Here is a 25,960-nt window from a genome sequence, read left to right as displayed (position 1 = left end):
TCATTTTGGCAACAAAAACCCCAAAGAGCTGCAGTGGGAATCAAACCCAGTTCACCAGGATCAAAGTCCACTGCAATAACCACTAGGCTACTCCTCCATTCCAACAGTACAAGGGATTTACAAGTCCAGCTGAAGTTGAAACTCCTGAGGCAGGCGCACTGCGCACTGAAATGCATGACTGCATCATCTTTGTTCTGGCTGCGTTTGGGTGCTATTCTCTGAACACAGAAAAAGTCATACTAAGTTAGGAAAAGAAAAAGTCTCTTTATTTCTCACTGCAACAGCACAAGAAATACTATTGGCTCATATCATTTTTATAGACCCCTATGGACTGTATCTTTTTTTAGTTGATCTTTCTTTGTGACATTCTTAGTAAATATCCCTTGGTTGGTACTTCTTTGGTCATTTCCCCTTTTTGTTTTGTTCTTCCTTAGAGAAGACTTAACAGCATTAGCACGTGAATGATCTTCTTAGATTGTCAGCCCTCTGGAAACAGGGAAATCTTACTGTACCTAATGTAACTCATCTTAAACTACTACTGGAGGTAACATATAGTAACTTAGTAAATGACAGCAGATAAAGTCCTGTACAGTCTATCCAGTCTGCCCACCAAGATAAACTCATTTTACATGGCATACTATACTTTATATGTATACCCGAGTTTGATTTGTCCTTGCCATTGTGAGCTAAATTTAAAAACAAAATACCTGAATTTCTCCCTTAGCCGCTGGGAGAGAGAGGCCATGATTTTCTGACAGTCATTCTGGATGCCCTGGAAGGACGGCATGTGCTGATACTGGTGCAGGATGGAACGTGCCTTGCCATAGTAGCGCACTGCCTGGCCATAGGCCTCCAACTCGATACACTTGTTAAGGCGGGCAGGGAGCTCAAAGAGGAACTGTAGCTTACGAAGTAATGTGTGAACTCCTGGAAATTCAGGGAAACGGGGGTGGCGAGAGAGAGAGAGAAAGAGCTGTAAGGGAATGTGCTTCTGTGTGGAACCACTAACATTAGGAGCCTGATTTTATAGGGATGCTGATGTGAGAAGTCTAGAAATGTGCACATAAAACAGCCTTCAAGAACTAGCCCTGTGAAGCACAAATGTTGAGACACACATTTACATCTGCTCTAAAGTTTGTGTAAATACGTGTGTGTACTACTACTACTACTATAAATCATTTCTATAGCGCTACCAGTTGTACGCAGCGCTTCACAATTAAACATGAAGAAAAGACAGTCCCTGCTCAGAAGAGCTTACAATCTAAATCAGGACAGACAGACAGGACACTATGAGGCATATTTTCAAAGCACTTAGCCTTCCAAAGCTCCATAGGTTTCTATGGAACTTTGGAAGGCTAAGTGCTTTGAAAATATGCCTCTATGTGTGTACTCACATATTTTATAACACACAGTGGTGTGCTGGTAAATTTTTAACAACAGGCTCTCTCTCCAGTCTACCTCTGTGCCCCCCCCCCCAAATTGCAGAGCTGGCTATACCCCGGGGGGGGGGGGGGGGGCAATACATTACTCGCTCCAGCAAAAATAAATGTTTTAAATGCTCCCAAGTTCCAATCTAATTCATGTTTAATGTGGGATAAAATGCCACAAATAAGTAAATAAATAGATAGAAACTCTGAACGTTGAGCATCTGATTCTCATGATGTCTGTTTTAGAAGCCCTTTATCAGGAGAAAAAAAAAAACCTCTGCACCAATGTAACACGATTATGGTGTCCCTATAATCAGCCCCTCCAATGACACACTGATTGTGATTTATAACAAATTACTACTCTACCTATGAAAAGTTATTCCCTTCCTATACTCCTCTGTGTACATCCGTATGCACAAGCTGGCATGTTTGAAAATACCTTTTTTTTTTTTTTTTTTACAGTATCCTTCGTACAGTCCCCACCCCACCTATTCCAGGCCTCCCCCTGCTCCCCCGAGCCGCAGGGTCCCAGCACATACCTGAAGGCAGCCACCCTGGTGGTCTAGTGGATTCTTCGGGGCAGGAAAGATCCCCAGTCTTTCCTGCCCGCTGCTGGCGCTGACCCTCCCACTGCCTCATCATCTTTAAAATGGCTGCCGAGACTTACAAGGGCAGCCTTGCAAGACTCCAGCGGATGTCTCGCGAGGCCGTGGCTGGAAGTCTTGGCAGCCATTTTTAAAGAGCGATGCAGCAGCGGAGGGTCAGTGCCCGCAGTGGGCAGGAAAGACTGAGGATCTTTCCTGCCCCAAAGAATCCACTAGACCATCAGGGTGGCTGCCTTCAGGTATGTGATGGGACCCTGTGGCTCGGGGGGAGGAGAGGCAAACCAGTTCGCCCTGCCTCAACAACTGGCTCGCAAAAAAATGTCACAGAAATTAACAACCGGCTCTTGCGAGCTGCTGCGAGCCAGCTCCAGCACACCACTGCATATATATCTAAACCTCACCCTTGCTTTACCCATGCCACCAGGTATGCCTACAGATGGTGCACATATCAGTATGTACCATTTGTTGCTGCATGTATACTGCCATGCAACAAACTTCATAAAATTACCTTGCACATACTGAATACAATCTTTAAAAATAAATACTTCTGGAGGGAGCCCGCCTGGGCTATCAGAGTCCAAGGCCAAGGGGGCAAGTAGGGGAGGGAGGAGTAGAGGGGGAAGACGGGAAGGGGAATGGGGTTAGGGGGGAGGGAAGGTCTAATGGGATGGGGGGGGGGGAAGATGAGAGGGGAGGGGTAAAATGTTAAAATCCTGGTGACAAACTGTATTGTATTATAATTTGAGGAATTATTTTGTGATATCATGTTACTGTTTGTTAAGGTTGGTCAATCAATAAAAAAGATGAAATATAAAAATAAATACTTCTGCTCCTCTCAGGACTGTCGCCCTGTAGCGGGGCATGCATACAAGAATCAGTGGGTCATCAAGGATCAGGGGAACTGCTTTTTCCTTTGAGCAAATGGCCATTCTTCCCTTCCTCCCTCTCCATTCTGACCAGGTGGCTTTCCAAAACACTCCTAAGCATGACTCCCATCTTCAAGTCAGGCTCTGGTCTTGTATGCGATAGGGACAAAACGCAGTACCCTGTGCCATCTCGTTTCCCCATACCAGACAGCTTGGTGATCTGCTCATGCTGGTCCTGCAGGGTGCTGCTGATCCGTGCACTGAATTCCGTGATCACTGCCATGTTGGATGCCAGGCAGTCCATCTCATCCTCCATCTTCTTAAAGTCATTCTTCATCTTACGGATAGTGTCTGTGTGCATGGGACAGAAACAGAGAAAATGCCATGTCAGCCCAACAATTTGTCACCAACAAAGTTCTGGGGGATAGAGGCGATACCTCTATGGAGCCAATGCATCTTCAAAAATATGCAAATGCTGAGCCTACTACAGTCAAGATGCCACTTGAGACGGCTCTGACACACACGGTTCAAATAAACAGGTCTAGGAAGGTACAGGAGGAAAAGATGGCTTAAATTGCAGCTGTTCACTTTCTCCTCTTGCTGCCCAATCTCTGGGGCTGATGCAGAAAGCTTCCCGCACGGTTACCGTGGAATAGCAATGCAGAAAGGGTTTCAGCGTGAGTGTTAACTTGTGAGGAAACTCTTATCACATGCAAATGTGGTGAATTTGCTATCCCACAGCACTTACAATTTAACAAAAAAAAAAAAAAAAATTGTGGCCACGTGGCTACTGCAGGAAAATTTATGCCACATCTGGGGCAAATAGAAGGGTTGGTTGAGAGATGCACCAGGCGGGACCAGTTTGCCATATGAGGGAATTTTTCCTTTTTTCAAGATGTCGCTGCTGAAGGCAGGAGTGAGAGGGCATCACTCCGGCCTCTTAATAGTTGGGGTGGTACCTGGGGAGGGGAGAGGAGACAGGTGGATGCCATTAGACACCAGGAATGATTCTGGTGGGGGAGGGGGGGAGGGTGCTGCTAGACACCAGGGAATTGGGGTGGGGAGTACCTGCAGAAAGGGTTGGGTAAGTGGGAGTGTGCCACTAGAAGGGTCAGGCGGGAGGGAAGGGAGATAAGAGCTGATGATGACTGGCAATTTTTTTAAAAGTGTCTCCCTCCCTGTCAGTGCTTGAGCCAATTGTGGTGACAAGAAGTGTGACATTTAGCAATGAGATGTAGAATGCTGTTGTGATTTTAATGGGGCAGTAATTTGCATGCTCATTTCTTACAGCGTGCTGTGGTTATTTTCCTGTGATAGTTTCGCAGTAGAGCCGTGCGATAAGCTGGGTCTACTATGAGGCTTTCTCCATCAGCCCCTCTGCAAGTGGGGAGGAAGTGAGAAGAGCAGATGATGTCATGCCTGTGCCAAAGTCTAAGCATTTTGAGGATGTGGTGTAGTAGCCGTGTTTGTTCAGTTTTAAAGGTAATAAATAGAAATAAAACAAACATAGAAAAGAAAATAAGATGATACCTTTTTTATTGGACTAACTTGCGGGGAAAGCTGTTCACATTTTACACTGTGCAGACATGCAGAATGTGGGGCCAATATATGTTTTGGAACTCTCTATAAAATTATGGTATCAACCCATCTAACTCTGGGGCCTTCCCATTTTTTTAAACTCCTTGCTTGTGTTACTTTCATAATCAATCTCTCTCTCTTTTTTTTTCTTTAAACTGCATATCCTCTTGAGGTAGACAAGGAAGTTCCACCTCTGGAAGATATTCTGCCATCCCCAGTTCTATAATATTTGGGTCTTTTGTATTTAACCTCCCCAAAATGTGAGAAACATGATTTAACTGGCACTGGGAACCCCTCCCTCTTTCACTCTCAAAATTAGGGAACTAAGCTTTTTTGTCTTCAGTGTATGGGTCAGAAGTCTGCTGGCCTTGTTACCTTCCTTGAAATAACACTGTTAATCTGCTCTGTACTGAATTACATTACATATGACATTTATAAGCCACCATTACCTCAAGAGTTCATAGCATTTCACATTAAGAACTGAGCTTTCTGAGGATGAATTACAGGGTGAACATGCTTTAAATCAATCGCTGAACAAATCCCACACCAGCAGTGTGTTCTATATAAATACATACACGTCTGTCACCACATTAGTGTATTTGGGAATTGTTTTCAGTACATACCCAGGTACATTAAGGAGCAGTAAGAGTGTTTTCAGCACATGAGTGGAGGTTTTTTTCGAGCCACATGATGGTGCGCCGGGCCCACGCCTTATAGTCTGAATTTCTGGGCTGGCTGGGTGGCGATACCGAGGCTTTTTTTCTCCACTGCTGGTGTAGGGTTTGTTCAGCTGTTTGGCTGTGTGGGTGACAGCAGCAGTATTTATTGATTTTTACACACAGCGTGTGTGGAGCTGTGTTTAGAGTTTCTACATTAAACAGGCTGCCATATTTTGTAATGTTTGTAATTTCCTTAATATCTGTTTATAACCCACATAAATACTGTTACAAGAATCAATAAGCACCAAGATCACCGCTTGAACAATTACATAGTAACATAGTAGATGACTGCAGAAAAAGACCTGCACGGTCCATCCAGTCTGCCCAATAAGATAAACTCATATGTGCTACTCTTTGTGTATACCCTACTTTGATTTGTACCTGTCCTCTTCAGGGCACAGACCGTATAAGTCTGCCCAGCACTATCCCCGCCTCCAAACCACCAGCCCCGCCTCCCACCACTGGCTCTGGCACAGACCGTATAAGTCTGCCCAGTCTTCTCTGGTGGCTTTGGCCGTCCAATCTATCCAGAGGAGTGCCTCTGGATGCTCTGCAGTGGATCGTGGTGACGACGGACACCAGTCTGAAGGGCTGGGGAGCCCATTGTCAGGATCAGTATGCGCAAGGTCTCTGGACGCCGGAAAGAGCTCCATCAATTTCTTGGCGATGAGGGCAATCCAATTGGAGCTTCGGGTGTTCTGTCCATTCATGGAGAAACAAGCAGTGCGCATTCTGTCCGACAACACCACAGCGGTAGCTTATGTCAATCGCCAAGGAGGAACAAAAAGTCTTCCGCTAGAGCAAGAAGCTGCTGTACTGATGAGCTGGGCGGAGTTGCACCTTCTAGCTCTCTCAACGGCTCACGTGGCAGGACTGGAAAATGTGCAGGCGGATTTTCTCAGTCACACCACTCTGGATCCCTGGGAGTGGGCTCTCAGTGACAACGCGTTTCGAGTAGTGGTGCATCGCTGGGGGCTTCCAACCGTGGACCTGTTCGTGTCAGCGGTCAATGCGAAAGTGCCGTTGTTCTTAGTCACCAGAGAGACTCAAAGGCTCAGGAAATCGATGCGCTGCTCCAGCCTTGGCCAGGGGGGCCTCTTGTATGCCTTCCCCCATGGCCTCTCTTAGGTCGCCTGATCCAGAAAGTGGAAGCGCACATGGGTCCGGTAACTGTGATAGCCCCGGACTGGCCTCACAGACCGTGGTATACCGATTTTTGGAGTCTGTTGGTCGGGTCCCTCTCATGTTTTCGGAACACCCAAGCCTGTTAGTTCAAGTACCGGTGAGTCATCCGGATCCCAGTCGATTTTGTCTTACGGCCTGGCTCTTGAAAGGGCAAAGTTGACTAAAAGAGGTTACTCGGCAGGAGTAGTGGCCACCATGTTAAAGTCCCGGCGCCGTTCTACTTTGCTTAATTACATCAGGGAGAGTTTTTGAGGCGTGGTGTGATGAGTTGGCTGTTTCTCCTTTTCAGGGCCTACGTTGCACAGGTTTTGGATTTTTTACAACGGGGGCTAGACAAAGGTTGGCACTGTCCCCGCTGAAAGTTCAGATTGCGGCTTTATCTTGTTTTCGAGGTCGAGTGCAGGGTAAGTCTCTGGCCTCTCATCCAGATGTGGTTCATTTTTTGCGGGAAGTGGACCTGGTGCGGCCTCCCGAGTGGGCTATTTTTCCCTTGTGGGATCTTAATTTAGTTCTCTCGGCTCTGTCTCGTCCTCCCTTCGAACCTTTAGACACTTGTACTTTGAAGGACTTGACTCTCAAGGTGGTTTTTGGAGTTTACAAAAAACAGCGTGGTTTTGTGACCGGTTCCTTCCTTTATTCCCAAGGTGTTATCACGCTTTCATGTTTCTCAGTCAGTGGTTTTACCCGTCCAGGGGTCTTCCTCAGGTTTGGAAGAGCAGCGCCGGCTTAAGTGTTTGGATGTCAGAAGAGCGCTGAAATTCTATTTGAAGCTTATGGAGGATTTCCGGCAGACAGATTGCTCGTTTGTCCTCACTGGTGGAGTTTGGAAGGGTCTGGGGGCCTCTAAGCCCACTATTGCTCGCTGGCTCAAGGATATGATTGCTTTTGCTTATCTTTTAGCCGGCAGGCCAGCACCGGCGGGAGTAAAGGCCCACACTACCAGAGGTCAGGCTACTTCTTGGGCTGAGCGGTGTTTAGTTCCTCTGTTGGAGATCTGTAGAGCGGCAACTTGGTCCTCTTTACATTCCTTTGCCAATCATTACAGATTGGATGTACAGGGTTGACAAGATACCATGTTTGGGGCACAAGTCCTCACAGCGGGGTTGCTGGGGTCCCACCCATGACTTTACTGCTCTGTTACTTCCCATCAGTCAAGCGCTGGGCTGGTCCGGAGGGATGCTAAGGAAGGAGAAAAGAGGCCTTACCTGCTAATTTGCTTTCCTTTAACCCCTCCGGACCAGCCCAGATCCCTCCCGTTCAGCAATAGGTATATTCTGTTTTGTGTCTTGAGGAGAGCTGTGTTGTTGGTTTTCGTTTGTCAGAAATTGCTCCTTGGAAAAAAAACCCAAACAATATGTTTTTGTTGTATTCGTTTGGGCCATCTCATGCTCTGAATTGGTGCCTCCTCAGGTGAGTCAGGCACGATTTGCATGTCGCACAGTCTCGTGCGAGACTGGTGGCATTGGCTGCTCAAGTTCCTGGGTGCACAGCAGCTTTTTTTCTGTCTTCCTGCTTTGGTACTGTGTACTGGATTATTCTATCTAGCTAGGGCTTCTATTGGCTCTCTATGATGAGTCAGAATTCTCAGCCTCCATCTGCTGGAAGGTGTGCACAACCCATCAGTAAAGCACTGGGCTGGTCTGGAGGGACTAAAGGAAAGCAAATTAGCAGGTAAGGACTAATTTCTCCTTACTGCTTATAAACTCCTCACTACCACCGGATCTCCTCCTTATCCTTCATTATGGCTGTTTATTTATTAGGATTTTTACCATCGCCTTTTTGAAGAAATTCACTCAAGGTGTTGTATAGCAAGAATAAGATTAACATGACATAGACAATGCTGTGTTCCAAGGTAGTGAGTCCTTGGACCACAGTCACAGGACTGGCTGCAGAAGACAGGTCACCTCTAAGTCAGAGGCAATGGAGAAAATCAGGGATTCAAAAGCTAGGCGAGGCTGGAACTCTGGAACTGGCAAGGCTGGAACTCCAAATTGCAAAGGCACCAGAAGAGGGTCTGGGCTTCCGTGAAATACACCCAGACATCATCGTGGACGCACCCTTTGAATTTCCCACTGCTAGCCCGATAAACAAAGAGCTGCACCCCTCCTGCGTCGGGTCCTGGGTTTGGGCTTGCAAGGAAACAGGCGGTGGAATCTTCAGAGAAGGATTAGAGCACGGATTAGAGTTGCAGGCTCCCAAGAATTGTCCTCTGGAAAAAAAAGCCCTTCCAGGCAACAAGGTACTGCAACTTGCCTTGTACCCTTCGAGAATTCAATATATCCTAAACCTCGTACTCCTTTTCTGGGTCTGTCTCAACTGGTAGTGGGGTGGGAAAAGCCTTAGCTATCTTTCTCAATATTAATGGTTTCAGCAGTGATACATGGAAAGTGTTGTAAACATAAGCTAACCGGAAGCCTTAACTGGTAGATAACAGGCCCAATCTGGCTCATCACTAAGTATGGCCCGATGAAGCGAGGGGCGAACTGGGTTGAGGGTGTTTTAAGATGCAAGTTTTATGTGGAAAGCCATACCGTGTCCCCTTATCTGGAAGCGGGTTGTTAGGCATCTTTTCTCGTCAGGTGGTCTTCCAGACCTGGGAAAATGAAGTGACAGTTTCCTCAACAGCAGGGCCCTCTGGGGCCGGTAACACAAGCATGGGTATCCACAGATGATCCAAAGGGAAAGGCCCCAGTGGATGCACTGACGTGACTGTTATGACAAAACTCTGCCCATGGTAGGAGCTGAGCCCAGTCGTCTTGAAGAACAGAAATATAGGCCCGCAAGAAGGTCTTCAGGCTCTGATTGATCCTTTGTTTGCCTGTTCATCTGAAGAGAAATCTAGTTTCATTTGTAGTGAGCGACTGAGACCACCAGAATCTGAAGGTGAATTGCACCCCTCGGTCTGACACGATAGATATAGGCAAGCCGTGCAGTCGGAAGATCTCTTTGAAGAAGAGATGGGCTAACATGGGTGCAGTTGGTAATCCAGCAAGAGGCACAAAGTGGGCCATTTTTGAGAAACGGTCCTCCACCACCACCCAAATGGTAGTATGACCCTTAGAGAGGGGAGATCCATAATAAAGTCCATAAAAATGTATGTCCATGTTTTTTTGGGAACAGGAAGTGTTTGCAGAAGACCCAAAGGGCTTCTGGCGGGCACACACAAGACAGGCTGAGACAAACTCCTTTATGTTTACCTTTAGAGAGGACCACCAATAAGAGTGGGAGATTAGCTCCATTGTACCTTGAATTCCTGGATGGCCAATGGTCTTTGCATCGTGTCCCCACTTGAGGGCATCCTCTCGCAGTCATCTAGGGACAAAAGTCTTGCCTGGTAGTACAGACGTAATGGTGGCAGTTAGGATTCGGGTTGGGTCGATGACATGCTGGAGCTCAGGCGCTTCCTCATCTGTTTCCATTGATAGCAACAAGGCATCCACCTTAATATTCTTCTCTGCTGGTGGTCGGAAGCGCAATTGAAAGTCAAAAGAAAAGTAAGGACCATTGGGCTTGTCGAGGATTAAGTTGGCGAGCCTCTTGAAGATATAACAGATTTTTGTGGTCAGAACAATGAAGGGGAACCACCCCCTCAAGTAAGTGGCGCCATTCCTCCAGTGCTAACTTGTTGGCCAATAGTTCTTGATCCCCGATGGTATAGTTCTTCTCAGCAGAAGAGAATTTCTGTGAGAAAAAGATACAGGGAAGCAGTTTTCTGCTGGAATGAAACTGGGATAGGATGGCGCCAGTTCCAGATGCAGACACATTAATCTCAACATAAAACACTTTTCTCAGGATCAGGATGTTGGAGGATCGGAGCAGTCATAAAGGCCTGCTTAAGGTGATCAAACACAGCTATGGCTTCAGGTGGCCAATCCCATGGGGTTCGCAACCTTTCGGTTAAGGGCCGTCAGAGGTGCTGCAATGGTACAGTAATTCAAGATGAATTGACGATAGTAGTTGGCAAAACCAAGAACCTCTGGAGGGTTCAGCGGCCCAAAGGCTGAGGCCAGTAGAGAATAGTAGACAGCTTGACCGGGTCCATATGCAGCCCATGTTTATTTGATTTCATCTAGTGGGTAATAATTGGATTGTTTTGTATTTTTTTGTGTCTTGTTTTTTCATTATGTATGTAATTTTGGAAACCACCTAGGCTTTAAGGTGATATATAAATTTTAAATAAATAAATTATATACCCCCGGAAGGACAACTCAGGGCACTCAAATACACATTTTTCCAATTTGGCAAATAACAGATTCTGATGCAGAAGCACTAACCTTGAAGTGTCACCTATGCTGTTCCAGGGATTCGGAGAAGATTAAGATATCATTGAGGTAAACAAGCACACACTTGTACAATAGATCCCGGAAGATCTCATAGCTGAAATTCTGTAAGACAGCCGATGCATTCACAAGGCCAAAGGGCATAACCAGATATTCATAATGCCCAACCCGGGTGTTGAAGGCTGCTTTCCACTCATCTCCCCTTCTCATACGAATGAGGTTATAGGCGCCCCGCAGATCCAATCTGGTAAAGATACATGCTCCCTGGGGTCGGTTGAATACTTCAGAGATAAGTGGTAGGGGGTATTTGTTCATCACAGTAATTGCGTTCAAGTCCTTGAAATTGATGCATGGCCATAGCCCCCCATCCTCCTTGTCCATGAAAAAGAATACAGCTCGAGCTGGAGACTTAGAGGGGCATATGTTGCAGATTGTCCTTGATGTAGATGGACATAGCTTTGGTTTCAGAGCAGAAAAGCGGATAAACTTTGCTCCAGGGGGTGTCTTCCCGAGTAACAATTCAATGGGGGCTGTCATAGCTACAGTGAGGTGGGAGAGTTTCTGCCCTTCGCTTAGAGAAGATGCCAGTGTACTCTTGGTAGGCCTGGGGCACGGTCCGCCCGACCTCTAGGATATGGATGGCCACTGACTTGGGAAGCATAATGGAGTCCAAACACCATCCCCTACAGGATGAACCCCAAGCCATTAACTGGCCTTGTTCCCAGTCGATCTGGGGGGTTGTGCCATTTTAACCAAAGGAGACCTAGGATGATGGGGTTTATAGACAATCTGCAGAACATACAGGGTTATGGCTTCTCTATGTAGAAGCCCAATCTGGAGGCTGAGCAGGAGTGTCTTGGCCTTGAGGACTCCCTGAATGTGTCCATACATGGAAGACACTGGGATGGGATGAGGTAACTTCTGTGTGGGAATGTGGAAATGACGAACTAAGGCCTCATCAATAAAGTTGCCTTCTGCCCCGGAATCTACGAATGCCTCAGTGAAGAATTCGGGCTCCACATCGATGATGGCTGGAACCAGTAATTGTGAGCGGGGAATTCATGGGGAAGGTCCTAGTCCTGCCTCCCTAGGTCTGCTGGTTTCCCAGCTTCTTTGGGCCTCAACGGGCATAGTGCCCTTTTTTGCCGCAATACAAACAAAGATCCTGTGCCCGTCTCAGTTTCTTCTCCTGGTCTGAAAGTCCCAATAGGTCCATTTGCATGGGCTTCTCATTGCTCAGAAGATGAAGACTATGAGGGGAGTGACATAGGTCTGCGTTGAAATCTGGGAGCCACCTGGACAGGTCTGTGACTGGCATGATGTTCCAGGGTTCACACATGAAAAAAGGTATCTACTCGTGTACATAGGAGAATCAGATCATCAAAGTTCACGTCCGGCCAATTCATCCTTAATCACAGAGGACACCCCTTGCCAGAACATGGAGGCTAGGCTTTTGTTATTCCATTCCAGTTCGGCCGCTAAGGTCTGGAACCGAATGGAATAATCTCCGATGGACAGGGATCCCTGATGTAGGTTCAGTAGATCCATGGTTGCGGAGGTAGCTTTGAAAGCCTTCTTGAAGATCCTGCAAAAGTGGATCAGAAACTCTGCCAGGTTATTCAGTATAGGCTCGTTCCTCTCCCTGATAGGAGAGCCCCAGGCAAGGGCAGGACCAGTAAGAAAGGAAAAGATATAGGCTACCTTGGCCTTATCAGACACAAAGCCGCTAGCTTGTAATTCAAATACAATTGACATTGATTCAGAAATCCCTGGCATGTTTTGGGGTTCCCATCAAATTGAGGAGGTGGAGGAGCACAGATTCCTATGCCACTAGGGAGAACGGCTGATCCAGGTTCTATAACAGAGGGTGAGGCTGCCCCTAGGGTTGCGTCTGGCCCTTGAATACTGACCATCTGATGGGTCAGCGTTTGAACAACCCCGGATAGTTGCTGTAGCTGAAGAACAAGCTGTTGTAGCAACTGTAAGACTGGTGACTCCGTCGAGCTCATGGCCTTTGCAAGTTGTTGTGTTCCAAGTTAGTGAGCCCCTGGACCATAGTCGTAGGCCCAGCTGCGGCAGAAGTCCAAGACAATGGAGAAAAGTGGGGACTCAAAAGCTAGGTGAGACTGGAACACAGGACATGGCAAGGCTGGCACTTCAGGAATGAGTAAGGCTAGAACTCAGGAACTAGCGAGCCTGGAACTCCAGAGTTGCAAAGATGGCGGAAGAGGGTCTGGGCTTTCATGAACTACATTCTTTCACACCCTTGACATCATCATGGACATGGCCCTGGAGGTTCCCGCCACTAGATCGATAAACTAAGGGCTGCAGCAAGAGCGGCTCAACATTCCCCCACTCCCCCTATCTCAACACCCCTAGCCTTTCCCCATTCCATCTCTCTCTCAACCCCTCTCAGCCTATCCCCACTCTCATCTCCCCCCTCAGCCTTCCCCCACTCTCTTTCTCTCTCTCAACTCCCCCCTCAGCCTTCCCCCACTCTCTCTCAACTCCCCCCAGCCTTCCCCCACTCTCTCTCTCTCAACTCCCCCCTCAGCCTTCCCCCACTCTCTCTCAACTCTCCCTCAGCCTTCCCCCACTCTCTCAACTCCCCCCTCAGCTTCCCCCACTCTCTCAACCTCCCAGAGCCTTCCCCTCTTTCTCTCAACCCCCCCAGAGCCTTCACCTACTCTCTCTCAACCCCCCCAGAACCTTCACCACTCTCAACCCCCCCAGAACCTTCACCCACTCTCTCTCAAGCCCCCTCAGCAACCCACTCTCTCTCTCTCAAATCTCCCCGTCAGTCTTCACCCTATGTCTCTCTCAAACCTTCCATCAGCCTTCATCCACTCTCTCTCAAACCCCCAAGCCTTCCCCCACTCTCTCTCACAAATCCCCCTCAGCCTTCACCCACTCCCTCCCTCTCAACCCCTACCCACTCCCTCTCTCTCAACCCCCTTGGCCGTCACCCACTCTCTCTCTCAAACTCCCCTCAGCCTTCGCCCATTCTTTCTCTCTTAACCCCCCCCCTCAGCCTTAACCCACTCACTCTCTCTCTCAAACCTCTCTCAGCCTTTACCCACTCTCTCTCAAACTCCCCTCAGCGCCCATTCTCTCTCTCTTAAACCCCCCCATCAGCCTTAACCCACTCACTCTCTCTCAAACCTCTCTCAGCCTTCACCCACTCTCTCCCTCTCAACCCCCCTCGGCCTTCACCCATTCTCTCTCTTAACCCCCCCCCCCCTCAGCCTTCCTCCATGCCCTCTCTCTCAAAACCCCCAGCCTTCACCCACTCTCTCAAACCCTCCCTCAGTCTTCACCCACTCTCTCAAACCCGCCTCAGCCTTCACCCACTCTCTCAAACCCGCCTCAGCCTTCACCCACTCTCTCAAACCCGCCTCAGCCTTCACCCACTCCCTCTTTCACTCAACCCCCTCAGCCTTCACCCTCTCACCTCGTAGGCTGCCTTTGCATAGGAAATAAAATGCTTCTTAGCCCCTGCTGCGATTCAGCTCTCGTGTAAACTTGAGCCATGTGGTACAGGAAGTTTGAGCTGGTCTCGCAGTTTCAGGTCCCGCAAAACTCCTGAGCTTCCTACACCATTCGGCTGAAGCTCACATAGAGCGCCGAATCATGGGACAGAAGTGTGCCGAGTAGTGTTATATATATAAAACACTAAAATTTGGAGGGGCATTAAATCCCAGACACCAGTGTAGAATTTCTAGGTGTCATGGCAACCTAGCGACCAGGATTAGTCAAGGCCTCATAAGCTAACGATTTCACTGTTCACTGATGTATTAACTCATTGAGTAAACAAAAACAATTTGGGGAGACCAATGCAATTCTAACCAGAGAAAACAATTTATTGATAATACTAGAACTACTACTACTACTATTAAACATTTCTAACTAAATAAGATACAAAAGGCCCTGTTTACTAAGCTGCACTAAAAACGTATCACACCCTCAGGTTGTCCAAAATATCAAGGAGAATGAACGTGTCTTTTGACACATAAACAATTAAATGTATACATGTTTAATCATTTTGATAGTGTTACAGCTTTATGTTATAGTGTGACTTATTGGCTGAAATCCCTGAACTGCCATTCACTTGCCTACCATTTTGCAAAGTCAACTAGACTGGAATAACTGACTCCTGAGGCAGGTGCTTGCTGCACCAAAACGCAGGACTGTGTCAAGTCCATTCAGTCTTCCTGATATTTTGGACTTATCAGCCTTTGTATCTTATATATTTTTAGTATTATCAATTAATTGTTTCCTCTGGTTGGAATTACATTGGTCTCCCCCAATAGCTTTTCTTTCTTCTTGTGTTGTGCTTTGGGGGCAGTCTTCAACTTTTTTCATTAACTCATTGAGTGCCGCCTAGTAAATAACATTTTTTTTAGTTCCGGTTTTGGCATAAGTATACTGACTAGTTCCAGGTTGCACCACGACTTGTACTGTGATGTCACTGGAAGAGTTCAGCTTCTCTATCTCCTTCTGCTGATAGGGGAACACAAGCCATTGGTCTAAACTAGTTTAGCAGGAGTCAGTGAAAGAAATAAAAATCAGGTAAGACCAAATTTTGCCTTCTTGATGCTATTTACACTTTAATGAAGATTACATAGCATAGTAACATAGCAGATGATGGCCAAGAAAGACCTGTATGGTCCATTCAGTCTGCCCAACGAGATAAACTCATAGCATAAGGTATGATATGATACTACATATGTAAGCCGCATTGAGCCTGCCATGAGTGGGAAAGCATGGGGTACAAATGTAATAAAAATACAAAAAATAAAAAATGCATATTTGATCTTGATTTGTCCTTGCCATTTTCAGGGCCCAGACTGCATAAGTTGCCTGACACTGTCCTTGTTTTGCCCTTTTATATGCAGAACATTTTTAAAAATTTACCCTCTTAGAACAGTAACTTGAACCTAATTGCTTTCCTGGAATTAAAGAGAGAAAGAGAGAGAGGGGAACAAGATAAAGTACAAATTTAGCAGGAGACACAGAAGTAAAGGTTCCACCACATTCAAGATTAAAGTCCTCATGTTCAAGTTATCTTCAAGAGTTACAACTTGCAACATCCACCTTTATGAGCAAGAGGCAGCTGCTGCTCAAATGCTGGGAGCATGCAAACTGCCTCTGCACTAGTAAACAGCCTGGGGATCTTTGTGTACTCAGGACAAAAGAACATCCTCTGCCATTTGTGTATCAGTGACTGGAAACATTTCAACATCTATGCTTGGAAAGTGCACAGTTATGTCATGTCCTGAAGGATATTGAGTTATGCACTATTAACCCCACATTTTCCAGTGTTCTAAAATACAGTCTGAGCAGATGCCTAGAGGAGAAGAATGCAGAAAGGGGAATATGGTACCTGTAGCTGAGATAAATTTGTTGTAGTTTTCGTACACAAGTGTCTGCATGTCACTGTCTAGGGCTCGGATCTGCTTCACCATGTCTGCCTCACAGTCCATTAGCTGTGGCAGGGGGCACTCCTTGCGAAGCTGGGGGGAAGAAGGCAGAGAGTTAGATGCCTAAGCCAGACATTTTCCATCCTCTGGCTGGATAGTTAGGCTAGCACCTGATTCCAGGTCATTAGGGACTGAGCAAGTTGGGCCTGCAGGGCATGCTCAGAGTTTTAATTCTCTCTCAGGACCATAGTAAAAACAGACTCTGGGATGGGACTTACTCAGCCTCAACCTGCTGGTGGAAAATTACATACGAAAACTCTTTTTTACTGGTGTATTTGGCTTAATGGTTTTCATTTCCAAAGAAGCAAAATGAGGAAACCCCTCAGATGGCAACGGCAAGAATGCCAGTGGCCCCTGATCTGATCTTTGGGACTCTAACCGGGTTGAATTTTTGAGCTGTCCAGAATGAACATGCATGAGAACCACACTGATGCATGCAAATATTCCTCATACATATTCATTCTAGACAGACTAAAAAAGATCAGACCTACAGGGGTGGTCAACAAGGCTGTTGTGTAGAGACCTGTACTCTGTGTGCATGCCCAGCTAAGCCTTATCCCCAATGACCCAGAACAACCTACTAACCTGTCATTACTGGATGAAAAACAAAATGATCACCTGTAGCACATTAACAATTAATTATTGAAGTCTGAAATTTCTACACCCAAATAATAAGTCCAAAAAGCAATAATATTTCATGTGAACAAGACACAATGTTACACATAAAGCTGTAGGAAAGCTGGCAATGCAACAAAAATAATGTAGAAGAAATGGGATGAATCCAGAGGATTTAGAAAACTGAACAAAATGTGTATATCAAAAATTATGTAATGGCACACTGGTACTGTATGCTTCTAAAGAGATAGTCAAACTAGAAGTGGGGATAGGGACAACAGGAAACCGGCAATGAGGAGAAAAAAAATCATTACTACTGTTGGGACAAAACAGGATGATTTGGAAGTGAAAAGGAATGGGAGGGAATGGGGCCCAGATGTCTCCATGCACACCTTGACTCAAACGTTACACCAACATCTCAGCTAAAAAAAAAAAATAAATTGAAAGAGGAGCTCATCTTGATGAAAAATGGTGCAGTGGACCCTATTGCCCCCCCCCCCCCCACCCTGGTGGCCTATTCTCCCCCTGTTGATCAACAAAAGGGGCTGGAGGTCTGGTGGATCTCCAACCCCCCCCAATGCAATACCTGGTGGTCCAGCGTGAACCTATAGCCCCCCCCTCACCCTGGTAGCCAGTGCCACCCTCTCAAGCCCCCCAGTACCTTTAAGTAGGAGGAAGTAGCGCTCGTTCCTCCTTCAAGTGCCGCCTTCAAAATGTCGGTGACCTGCCTGGGTGGGGCTCTCATATAGTAGGAAAGCTCCGCCCATTGAATCCCAGGATGCACTGGGCAAGGCGCCACCATTTTGAAGGCGGTACTTGCAGGAGGAGGAAGTGCTACTCCCTCCTCCCTCTTAAAGGTTTGGGGGGGGGGGTTGGGGGCTGGCGGCACTAGGCCGCCAGGGTGAGGGAGGACTATATCGTCACCAAATATTGCTTGGGGAGGGTTGTGTGTAGGGGAGATGGAGATTCATTAGACCTCCAGCCCTTGTGTTGCCGCAGCGGGGGTAAGGGAGCTGTCCCTTTCTTTGATCAACGGGTGGGAGGGGGTATTACTAGGCCACAAGGATGAGGGGGAGCAACAGATTGCTTTGGGGGGATGTAGGCGAAGCTTGTGGGCATGCAAATGCATGCATGACAGGGTCTCCCTATTCCTCCCCAATGTCCTGGGTTTGCCGCAGAAGCAGCACCCTTGTTTGGTGCACTGCCCACTGAGCATTGGGGAGGAATAGGGAATGAAGCCGGTGAGCTTGTTGTTGCACTTGCTCGCTGGCTCTGATCATTGGGTGGGAGCAAACGTGGAAACTAGTACAGCACTAATGGCCTCTAGCACCCACGTTTGCTTTTAATCATCAGGGCATGGGAGAGCGACATAAATATGGCTTTTTCTTTTCTATATAGAGTGGAGACTCTTTAGTATGCGGAGGTCTGGATCCAAGGATTTGTCACTGCATAAAAACCAGACCAGAGGCTAGAAGAACTGTTAATTTATCTCCATTTAGATCTGTTTTGTGCTATATAACTTGTCTTGCTAGTTCTAAAAACTCAATGAGCTAAACAATGATAAGTATCACCCATTGCCTAACTGAATAATGCAGAGATCAGCAAAAATTAAATCAAAATAATGTTCTTTATTTACAAGTAACACATGAGTGCAGCACAGGACAATATTATACTAAAATGTCAAATGGTGTAATGCTTATTATATAAAATCTGAAGTCAGGAATAAAAAAATGACTAATTAAAAACAGCAAAAACTAATAATGTTGGCTATACGCTGAGCATGAATTAGTGTCTATGACTTCGGTATTGTTCATTTCCATCCATTTGATAACCGGTTTCTGAATCTGTAATGTTGGTTTTGCTAGCAGTATCATCAGTGTCATCATCGTCATTGCATTTGTTGCCAGCAGTTCCCTTCATCTGTGAGATGCTGAGCTGTTGTTGCTTCATCCAACTCCAGACATTCCTTAATTTCTTCAGGTGTCGTTTGTAAATTGAATTCTTTTGCAAGATCATACAGTTGCTGCAATTTCTCTTCTTTGCTAGGTTTCCCAGCTGATAGGTCTTCTTGTTCTTCTATAAACCCTTTAAATCTGTGGTCTGATTTGTCCTTGTCAAATGAGGTGTTGTCACCTACTGCCAGAGAGTTGAACGCCTCACCAAGGTCTTTAATGGGCCCTTTTACAGAGCAGTGGTATGCCCAACATGGGCTTACCGCTTGCTCTTCCAGGACTACCGCCGGCCCAACGAGGCCACTGGCGGTAGTCCCGCCCCGAGCGTGGACCATTTCCTGGGGAAAAAGGAAACCCCCGGAAATGGCTTGCACGGCGGTAACCCGGTAGTAATCTGGCATCACCGCATGCTGCCTGGTTACCGCCAGGTTTGCGCAGGAGCCTGGGGTCTTTTTACCTGCTGTGGTATAAAGGGCCCTAGCATGCGTGAAAAACGTCACCCGCCACTAGTGCAGGGCCCTTTTTCACGCAGCTTAGTAAAAAGACCTCTAAGCCAGCAATTCTCAATAGATTTGTTCTTAACCCCATTCCATGCAGCTTTAGTTTCAACAATTTTTATTGATGGATCAGCTCACAATACATAGCCAAGAACCACAATGTACAAAATAGTAAGTGTTCTAGTATACGTAAATACAAAGGAGATAACATGTGCCGTCAAGTATTTTTCAATTACCCCCCCCCCCCCCCCCAATTGTGCAAGACTGGGAAGTATAGTAGCAGAAACCCGCTGTAGTCATAGATGTGTACAGGCCCTCTGTCAAAAGTCTAAGCCCCTGGTTTCCCCTCAGCTCAACCATTCGACTGCAGCTTATAGCCTAGTATAGACATGCACGTTAGGGAAGGAACCTTGTTCTTGTGGTCACCCCCCTAGACTGCAACTTTGGTGAAAATCGAACTTAACTTAATAAACATATAAAAGATCAAATTGTTCAATATCAACCACTTTTACCTTTCAACAATTTTATGGATGGCACAGCAGAAAATACGTATTTCCTTGTCAGGTAACCCCTAACTCAACTATATAAATGTCCACTAGGGTATGGAAACATATCATTACATCAGCAATCGTTTCCCCCCTTTTTGTCCCCCAACTTACCCCTCTATTATTAATATGAAACCTATACCATTGACGTCATTTCTCTTACCCACCCATTCCCTAACCTCCCACTCCCTCCTGTCCCCTCCTTACTTCCATGCAGCTTTAAATAAATGATTTCTTTCATGTTTACATTTCTTCAAGAAGCTGGTTACATCTGATGTACTGGAGATCATTGAAGTTATTCTCGCCTGTAGTTCACCTTAAAATTATGTATTAAAATCCTTGGTCCATTCTTTGCTGGCCTGAAAGGATTCATCTCCTTTCAAGCCATTGTTAAACTTTTTAGCTTAGGCCTACAGGACTGGGCCTCTGACTGGTACGCCTTCCTCCCACTGTTGGCTTTCATGAAATCTGGAGTAGCCAAATAGCAAACACATTTTCACGCAAAACCCATACTGGAATCAATATCCTTCACAAAATTATGCAGCTTCTCTTGGCTTTTAAGCCAACCGTGAAGTGTGGATTTAGATATGTCCATCTCCCCAGACAGACGCTTGGGTTTCACCTGATTACTTTTTCTATAGTCACCAACTTCTCTTTGACAATATACATTCGTAAAGGGTCATTCCATGCCAAGTGGTCTAAAATTAAAAAAAGTTCCCACCATCATGTTCTCCAATTTTGTTCAAATTTTATCTGTTGCATGAGTCAGGTGTTAAACGAAGTTTCCCAAAATTTGAGGTCTCTAACTGCAATAGTTGCAGATCTAGCCCCCCTTTTCTGAAAGGTTGTCAGTCCATGAGCGCGTGACATTTACCAAAATGCCATTTTTGGGGTCTAATAAAATCCAAACACATTTATAAGAATGGCTAAAAAATTCAAATCTTGTACAGTTTTTGATGCTAATTCCGATGAAATACATTTTAACATTATGGATGCAAAATCCAGTCAAACAAGTTGACTCAAAGTGTGCATCAAAATTGGTCGCGACTCATCGGAACATATTTGGACCAATATTCAGACTGCAACAACTTCCATGCAAACAAAGATACAGGCTTGAAATTTTGAACAATTTTTATGCTTGTGCTGAACATAATACTGCCAGATTTGCAACTAACCAGCATCTATAACCGCCCTGCAGGATCTCTTCAAATTTGGCACTGTCAGCGCAAATGGTAAAATGTACCAAAGTTCAAAGCCATCTGAAAGAGAAAATTGTGCTCTACAACACTGATTCAGGCAGACTCTTTCTTAATAATTGGCTTTGAACTTTGGTAGCTCGGTCAGGGTGTTCTAGGATGTTAATATGGTTGTATATTTAGTACGTTGTATGTGCACCTGTTGCAATTTTGGATGAAGGACAATTTAATTCTATTTCTATTATGTGCTGCTGTTTGATATGTGTGACAGATATGTTGTATTATATTTTTTGGTTCTTACTTGTATAACTGATATTTGGTTTTCTTGCCAATAAACATTTATAATACAAAGCAAAAGAAGAAATGAATGGACAGACTTTAGCAATGTTAAATGGGAAGAAATGACACACTGTAGCAGTGTTTTGGAAGTGTAGGGAAAGACGAGACAGATGACAAATCTAAAATTACTAGCCGTTCAGCCTGTAAAAACGGGCTAGTATGGGGGGGGGGGGGTTGAAAGGCCCCCCACCCCGCTGCCGCTCCCCCTCCGAGTTCGTCCCCCCCCCCCGGAGCCGTCGCCACCCACCTTCCACCTGGTCAGGCCCTCGCTCCGCTATTGAAACAGCGAGGGCACGCAGCACACAGCTCTACTGCTGAGCTGCCGTGGCCTTCCTTCTTCTCTGCCTGTGTCCCGCCCTCGTGTGACATAACGTCGTCGAGGGCGGGACACAGGCAGAGAAGAAGGAAGGCCGACGGCAGCTCAGCAGAGCTGTGTGCTGCGTACCCTCGCTGTTTCAATAGCGGAGCGAGGGCCCGACCGGGTGGAAGGTGGGTGGCGGCGGCGACTCCGGGTGGGGGGAGTGTTAGCGACGGCGGTGTCCCTCGCAAATGCGCAGTAGAGACCCTCCCTGTTCCGCCCTCGTCATCACGTATTGACGCGGGGCGGGGCAGAGAGGGTCTCTACTGCGCATTTGCGAGTGAGTACGACACTCGCCATTTATATATATTGATTGATGGAGGATTAGGACCATGACATGTTATCCAAAGAAATGGAGATAGGGTGAAAGGGAGGAGTAGCCTATTGGTTGGAGCAGCAGGCTAAGAACCAGGGAACTCTTGCTCACAGAGCCGGTGTTAGACATGATGGGGCCCAGGGCAGATGCTAGGGAGTAGGCTTGCTTGCAGGCTGTGACTCTTTCAAGTTCCTGAAGATTTGGGGCCCATGGCGATTGCCGTGGTTGCCCACCCCCAACGCTGGCCCTGCTTGTTCAAATTCCACTGCAGCTCCTTATAATTTTAGGCAAGCCATTTAACCTTCCATTGCCTCAGGTACAAACTTACTGTAGATTGTAAGTCCTCCACGACAAAAAAAAAAAAAAAAAATACCTACTCTACCTGAATATAACTCATGTTGAAATATGATTAGAAACGAATAAGCCAAATGCAAAATAATTTAATTTTAAGGTGGCAGTGAATCATCCAAAGCTAATGCCAAATAAACAGGCTGAGATACAGGACCAGAATTTTTGTGAAATTTCAAGAGAGGTGGATCTGAGAGTCATCATCATAAAATTTCCCCTCTCCACTACTGCCAACTCCAGACTTCACGCCTTCTGTCTCGCTGCACCCTACGCCTGGAATAAACTTCCTGAGCCCCTACGTCTTGCCCCATCCTTGGCCACCTTTAAATCTAGACTGAAAGCCCACCTCTTTAACATTGCTTTTGACTCGTAACCACTTGTAACCACTCGCCTCCACCTACCCTCCTCTCTTCCTTCCCGTTCACATTAATTGATTTGATTACTTTATTTTTTTTTTTTGTCTATTAGATTGTAAGCTCTTTGAGCAGGGACTGTCTTTCTTCTATGTTTGTGCAGCGCTGCATATGCCTTGTAGCGCTATAGAAATGCTAAATAGTAGTAGTAGTAGTAATTTTACTGGAAGACAAAGGAGAATGTCAGAGCACCAAGGCGACAAGTGGAGACAGCAGAACAGTAGTAAAAAAAAAGAACCACCAGAGAATACACTTTAGGTATGAGAGGAGAGAAGAAGAAAAACAACAAAACAGAATTCCAAAATTAAATTGACTAGATGGTAATCAACTGTTTCTGAAACCGAGGATATTTTTCTTCCAGAGGTGTTGATTCAAACCCCGTTTGTGAAGGGTGCAGGGTTATGCATTTGGGCAGCAAAAACCTGAGGGAACGGTACAGTTTAGGGGATGAATAACTTTTCTGAATGAAAGGGAGCAGGACATGGGTGTGATTGTATGTGATGATAATAAGGTAGCCAAACAAGGAGAAAAGGTAATGGCAAAAGCTAGAGTGATGCTTCAGGGCATAGGGAGGGGAGAGAAAAAAAGAAGTGATGATTCCTCTGTATAGGACTCTGGTGAATCCTCATTTAGAGTATTATGTACAATTCTGAAGACTGCACCTTCAAAATGATATAAACAAAATGGACTCGGTCTAGAGGGTGGCTACTAAAATGTTCAGTGGTGTTCGTCATAAAGTGTATGGGCACAGACTTAAAGCTCTCAATACATATACTTTGGGAGAAAGGTAGGAGAGGGGAGATATGATAGAGACATTTAAATTCCTATGTGACATAAATGTACAGGAAGCGAGTCTATTTCAATTGAAAGGAAGCTCTGGAATGAGGCGGCATAAGATGAAGGCAAAAAAGGATAGAAAAGTAACCTGAGAAAATACTGCTTCATGGAAAGGGTGGTGAATTAGTGGAATGGCCTCCTAGTGGAGGTGGTGGAGACAAAAACTATCTGAATTCAAGAAAGCTTGGGTCAAGTACACTGAATCTATAAGAGAGTTAAAAAGTGAATAACGGGTATGGATGGGCAGACTGCATAGACTGCATGGTCTTTATCTGCCTTCATCTTTCCATGTAGGCAACAGCAATGCTTTGGCACGTTGGCCATTTCTGTTTCCTATAGAAGGGGATGGTATTTTCAAAAACAATGCACCACCCTCTGCTGATTTAGTGACAAAGGAGAGGCGCATCCAGCAGATGCAGGCTATGAATTTTGAAAAATCTTTGCAGTGCTGGCATGGCACAGATAAAGTGAACCTGGGGCTAGGTGGAAACTCCTGGCAGGCCAGTGTTAGATAACCTATTGTTAGGGCAAATTGATGAACCGGTCATGAGAACTGACAAGGCCAGCTGACCCTTCCTTACTCAGGCCACCTCCCCTTGGGGTCTCTGGTCTCGTTCAGACACAGAAGCCATCTTTACTGGTGCAGGTGCTTGAACGCATCCAATATGTAAAAAAAAAAAAAAACACCTTCACTGTGTCCAGGCTGGGTAAGTTCAGTTGTGTTGATTTTCACACCCATGCCTCCCCAATATTTTCGAAAACTGTTATAACAATGCCACTTATTATCACTATTGTAAATCAAATTACATTCCTGGATTTTTTAGCCTACGGGTAAAGTAATATTACCAGATTTAGAAACAACAGAAGACCCTGGGCCAACACAACCCCTCTTCCTCCGCGGGCACTACAGGTCCCAGCATTCACGTAATGTGACATCACTAAACCTTGGAGGTGGTACGGTAGCTGTCTACTGAGGACTCCAGGCTCCTCTCTGACTCACAGCAGCTCACCTTGTTCAGAAAGAGCTCGGGGTTGAAGTGCGCACCGTCCACGTCGATGGGGTCCAGGGGGTCCTTCTCCTCCCCATTGGCGGGGAGGCCGTAGTAAAGCTTCAGCATACCGTGCGCCTTCCGCTTTCGCCCGGCCTCCTCCTCCTCTGTTGCTTCGACCCGCGGCTCTGGGAGCTGCCCGGCCCTGCCAGAGAGTGAAACCGCCATGTTCTGTCCGCACTTCCGGGAACAATAAAGTTATCGCACTTCAAACAATTCTAGACTCTCTAGCACTACTTGCTAGTTGCCACCTTAGGGCTGGGGGAGCGAAATGAATACACAAAACCTCCCTCCCTCATATTGTCTACTGCTCATGTTACGGCAACAACAAGCCCCGACAGAGGGAGAGATGGTAGTGAGGTTTGTGCGAATAGTGCGAACGCACTGTGTTAATAAAACTCGCTTGAAGTTTTATTTATGTAATAAAGCTGCTTCTCCGGCATCCAGCAAATAAAGTTAGATTGGAGAAAAAAAAACCCAAACTTATTGGACCGTCAGAACAAAAATTATTTACTGGGTGAGAATTAGTTGATAGCAGAGTGTTGCAAAATAACTCTCCTCTCGTGTGTCTGGGCAAAAAACTCTTTATTTGGGAGTCAATCCCCTTCTTATATACTCTATGAATATTCATGGATATTACATGTATTATCATTACTATTGGTTACATTTTGCTTACACAACCATGATCATGCATTGCTTACAAGAACAACTCTACATGAACAGCTCGTGAACCTGCTCAGGAATGTACAAACATCACCTGCTATTCTGCTACTTTCTCAGGAAAGAACAAAAACATCACATGCTAGATTCTCAAGAATATACAAAACATCATCTGCTGCCTGTATCCAAATACATTCTATCTACATCTCCACCTTTTTTTTTTTTTTTAATGAAATCTCCGTGGTGTGCCAGCTGGAGATGGAGGTGGAGATGTTTGTAATAGCTTATAAACATATTGAGCAGAGTGACGTGTTGGAGCGAATGGACGAGGAAAACATAAAGAAAAAAGGTTAGGAATGCATTGTATACAACAGCAAAAAATAGTGAAAACAAAAATACCAATGACTAAATACTGGATAATAGGGCGGAGCCAGGTCCAAGGGATCCATTGCCACAATTGATCCCATACATCAGAGAGTAGGTTATTATGAATAGTAATATGAGTAGTTAAATTCCGTAGGAAAGCTAATTGTTTGTCAATGGCCTTTGAATTGTCAGATAAATTAAAACAGCACATGTCCTGAAACTCTTCGCAACCATGATGGTTAAGTAATAAAAGATAATCAATGGCTGCTCGATTTTGTAAAACTCCATGACGTAATTGCTGTTGCTCAGCATTAAGTAAACTAATAGCA

At 45.8% G+C, this 25,960-nt stretch overlaps 1 protein-coding gene across 1 annotated transcript in view; it reads right to left on the bottom strand.

Moving 5' to 3' along the window:
* Positions 1 to 24,811, bottom strand: part of VPS51 (VPS51 subunit of GARP complex) — a 55,562-nt gene extending 30,751 nt beyond the window's left edge. Inside the window, exons 1-4 of the mRNA XM_030219365.1 lie at positions 24,567 to 24,811; positions 16,044 to 16,173; positions 3,103 to 3,249; positions 708 to 927 (exon numbers count right to left, since the gene is read on the bottom strand). Of these exons, the coding sequence (XP_030075225.1) occupies positions 708 to 927; positions 3,103 to 3,249; positions 16,044 to 16,173; positions 24,567 to 24,773 (704 nt within the window). The 5' untranslated portion in view covers positions 24,774 to 24,811. The remainder of the gene's footprint in view (positions 1 to 707; positions 928 to 3,102; positions 3,250 to 16,043; positions 16,174 to 24,566) is intronic.
* Positions 24,812 to 25,960: the final 1,149 nt, after the last annotated feature.

The sequence above is a fragment of the Microcaecilia unicolor genome, chromosome 11, assembly GCF_901765095.1.
Source record: "Microcaecilia unicolor chromosome 11, aMicUni1.1, whole genome shotgun sequence".
In the NCBI taxonomy this organism is placed as follows: Eukaryota; Metazoa; Chordata; class Amphibia; order Gymnophiona; family Siphonopidae; genus Microcaecilia; species Microcaecilia unicolor.
This window is presented reverse-complemented; position numbering and strand designations above follow the sequence as displayed.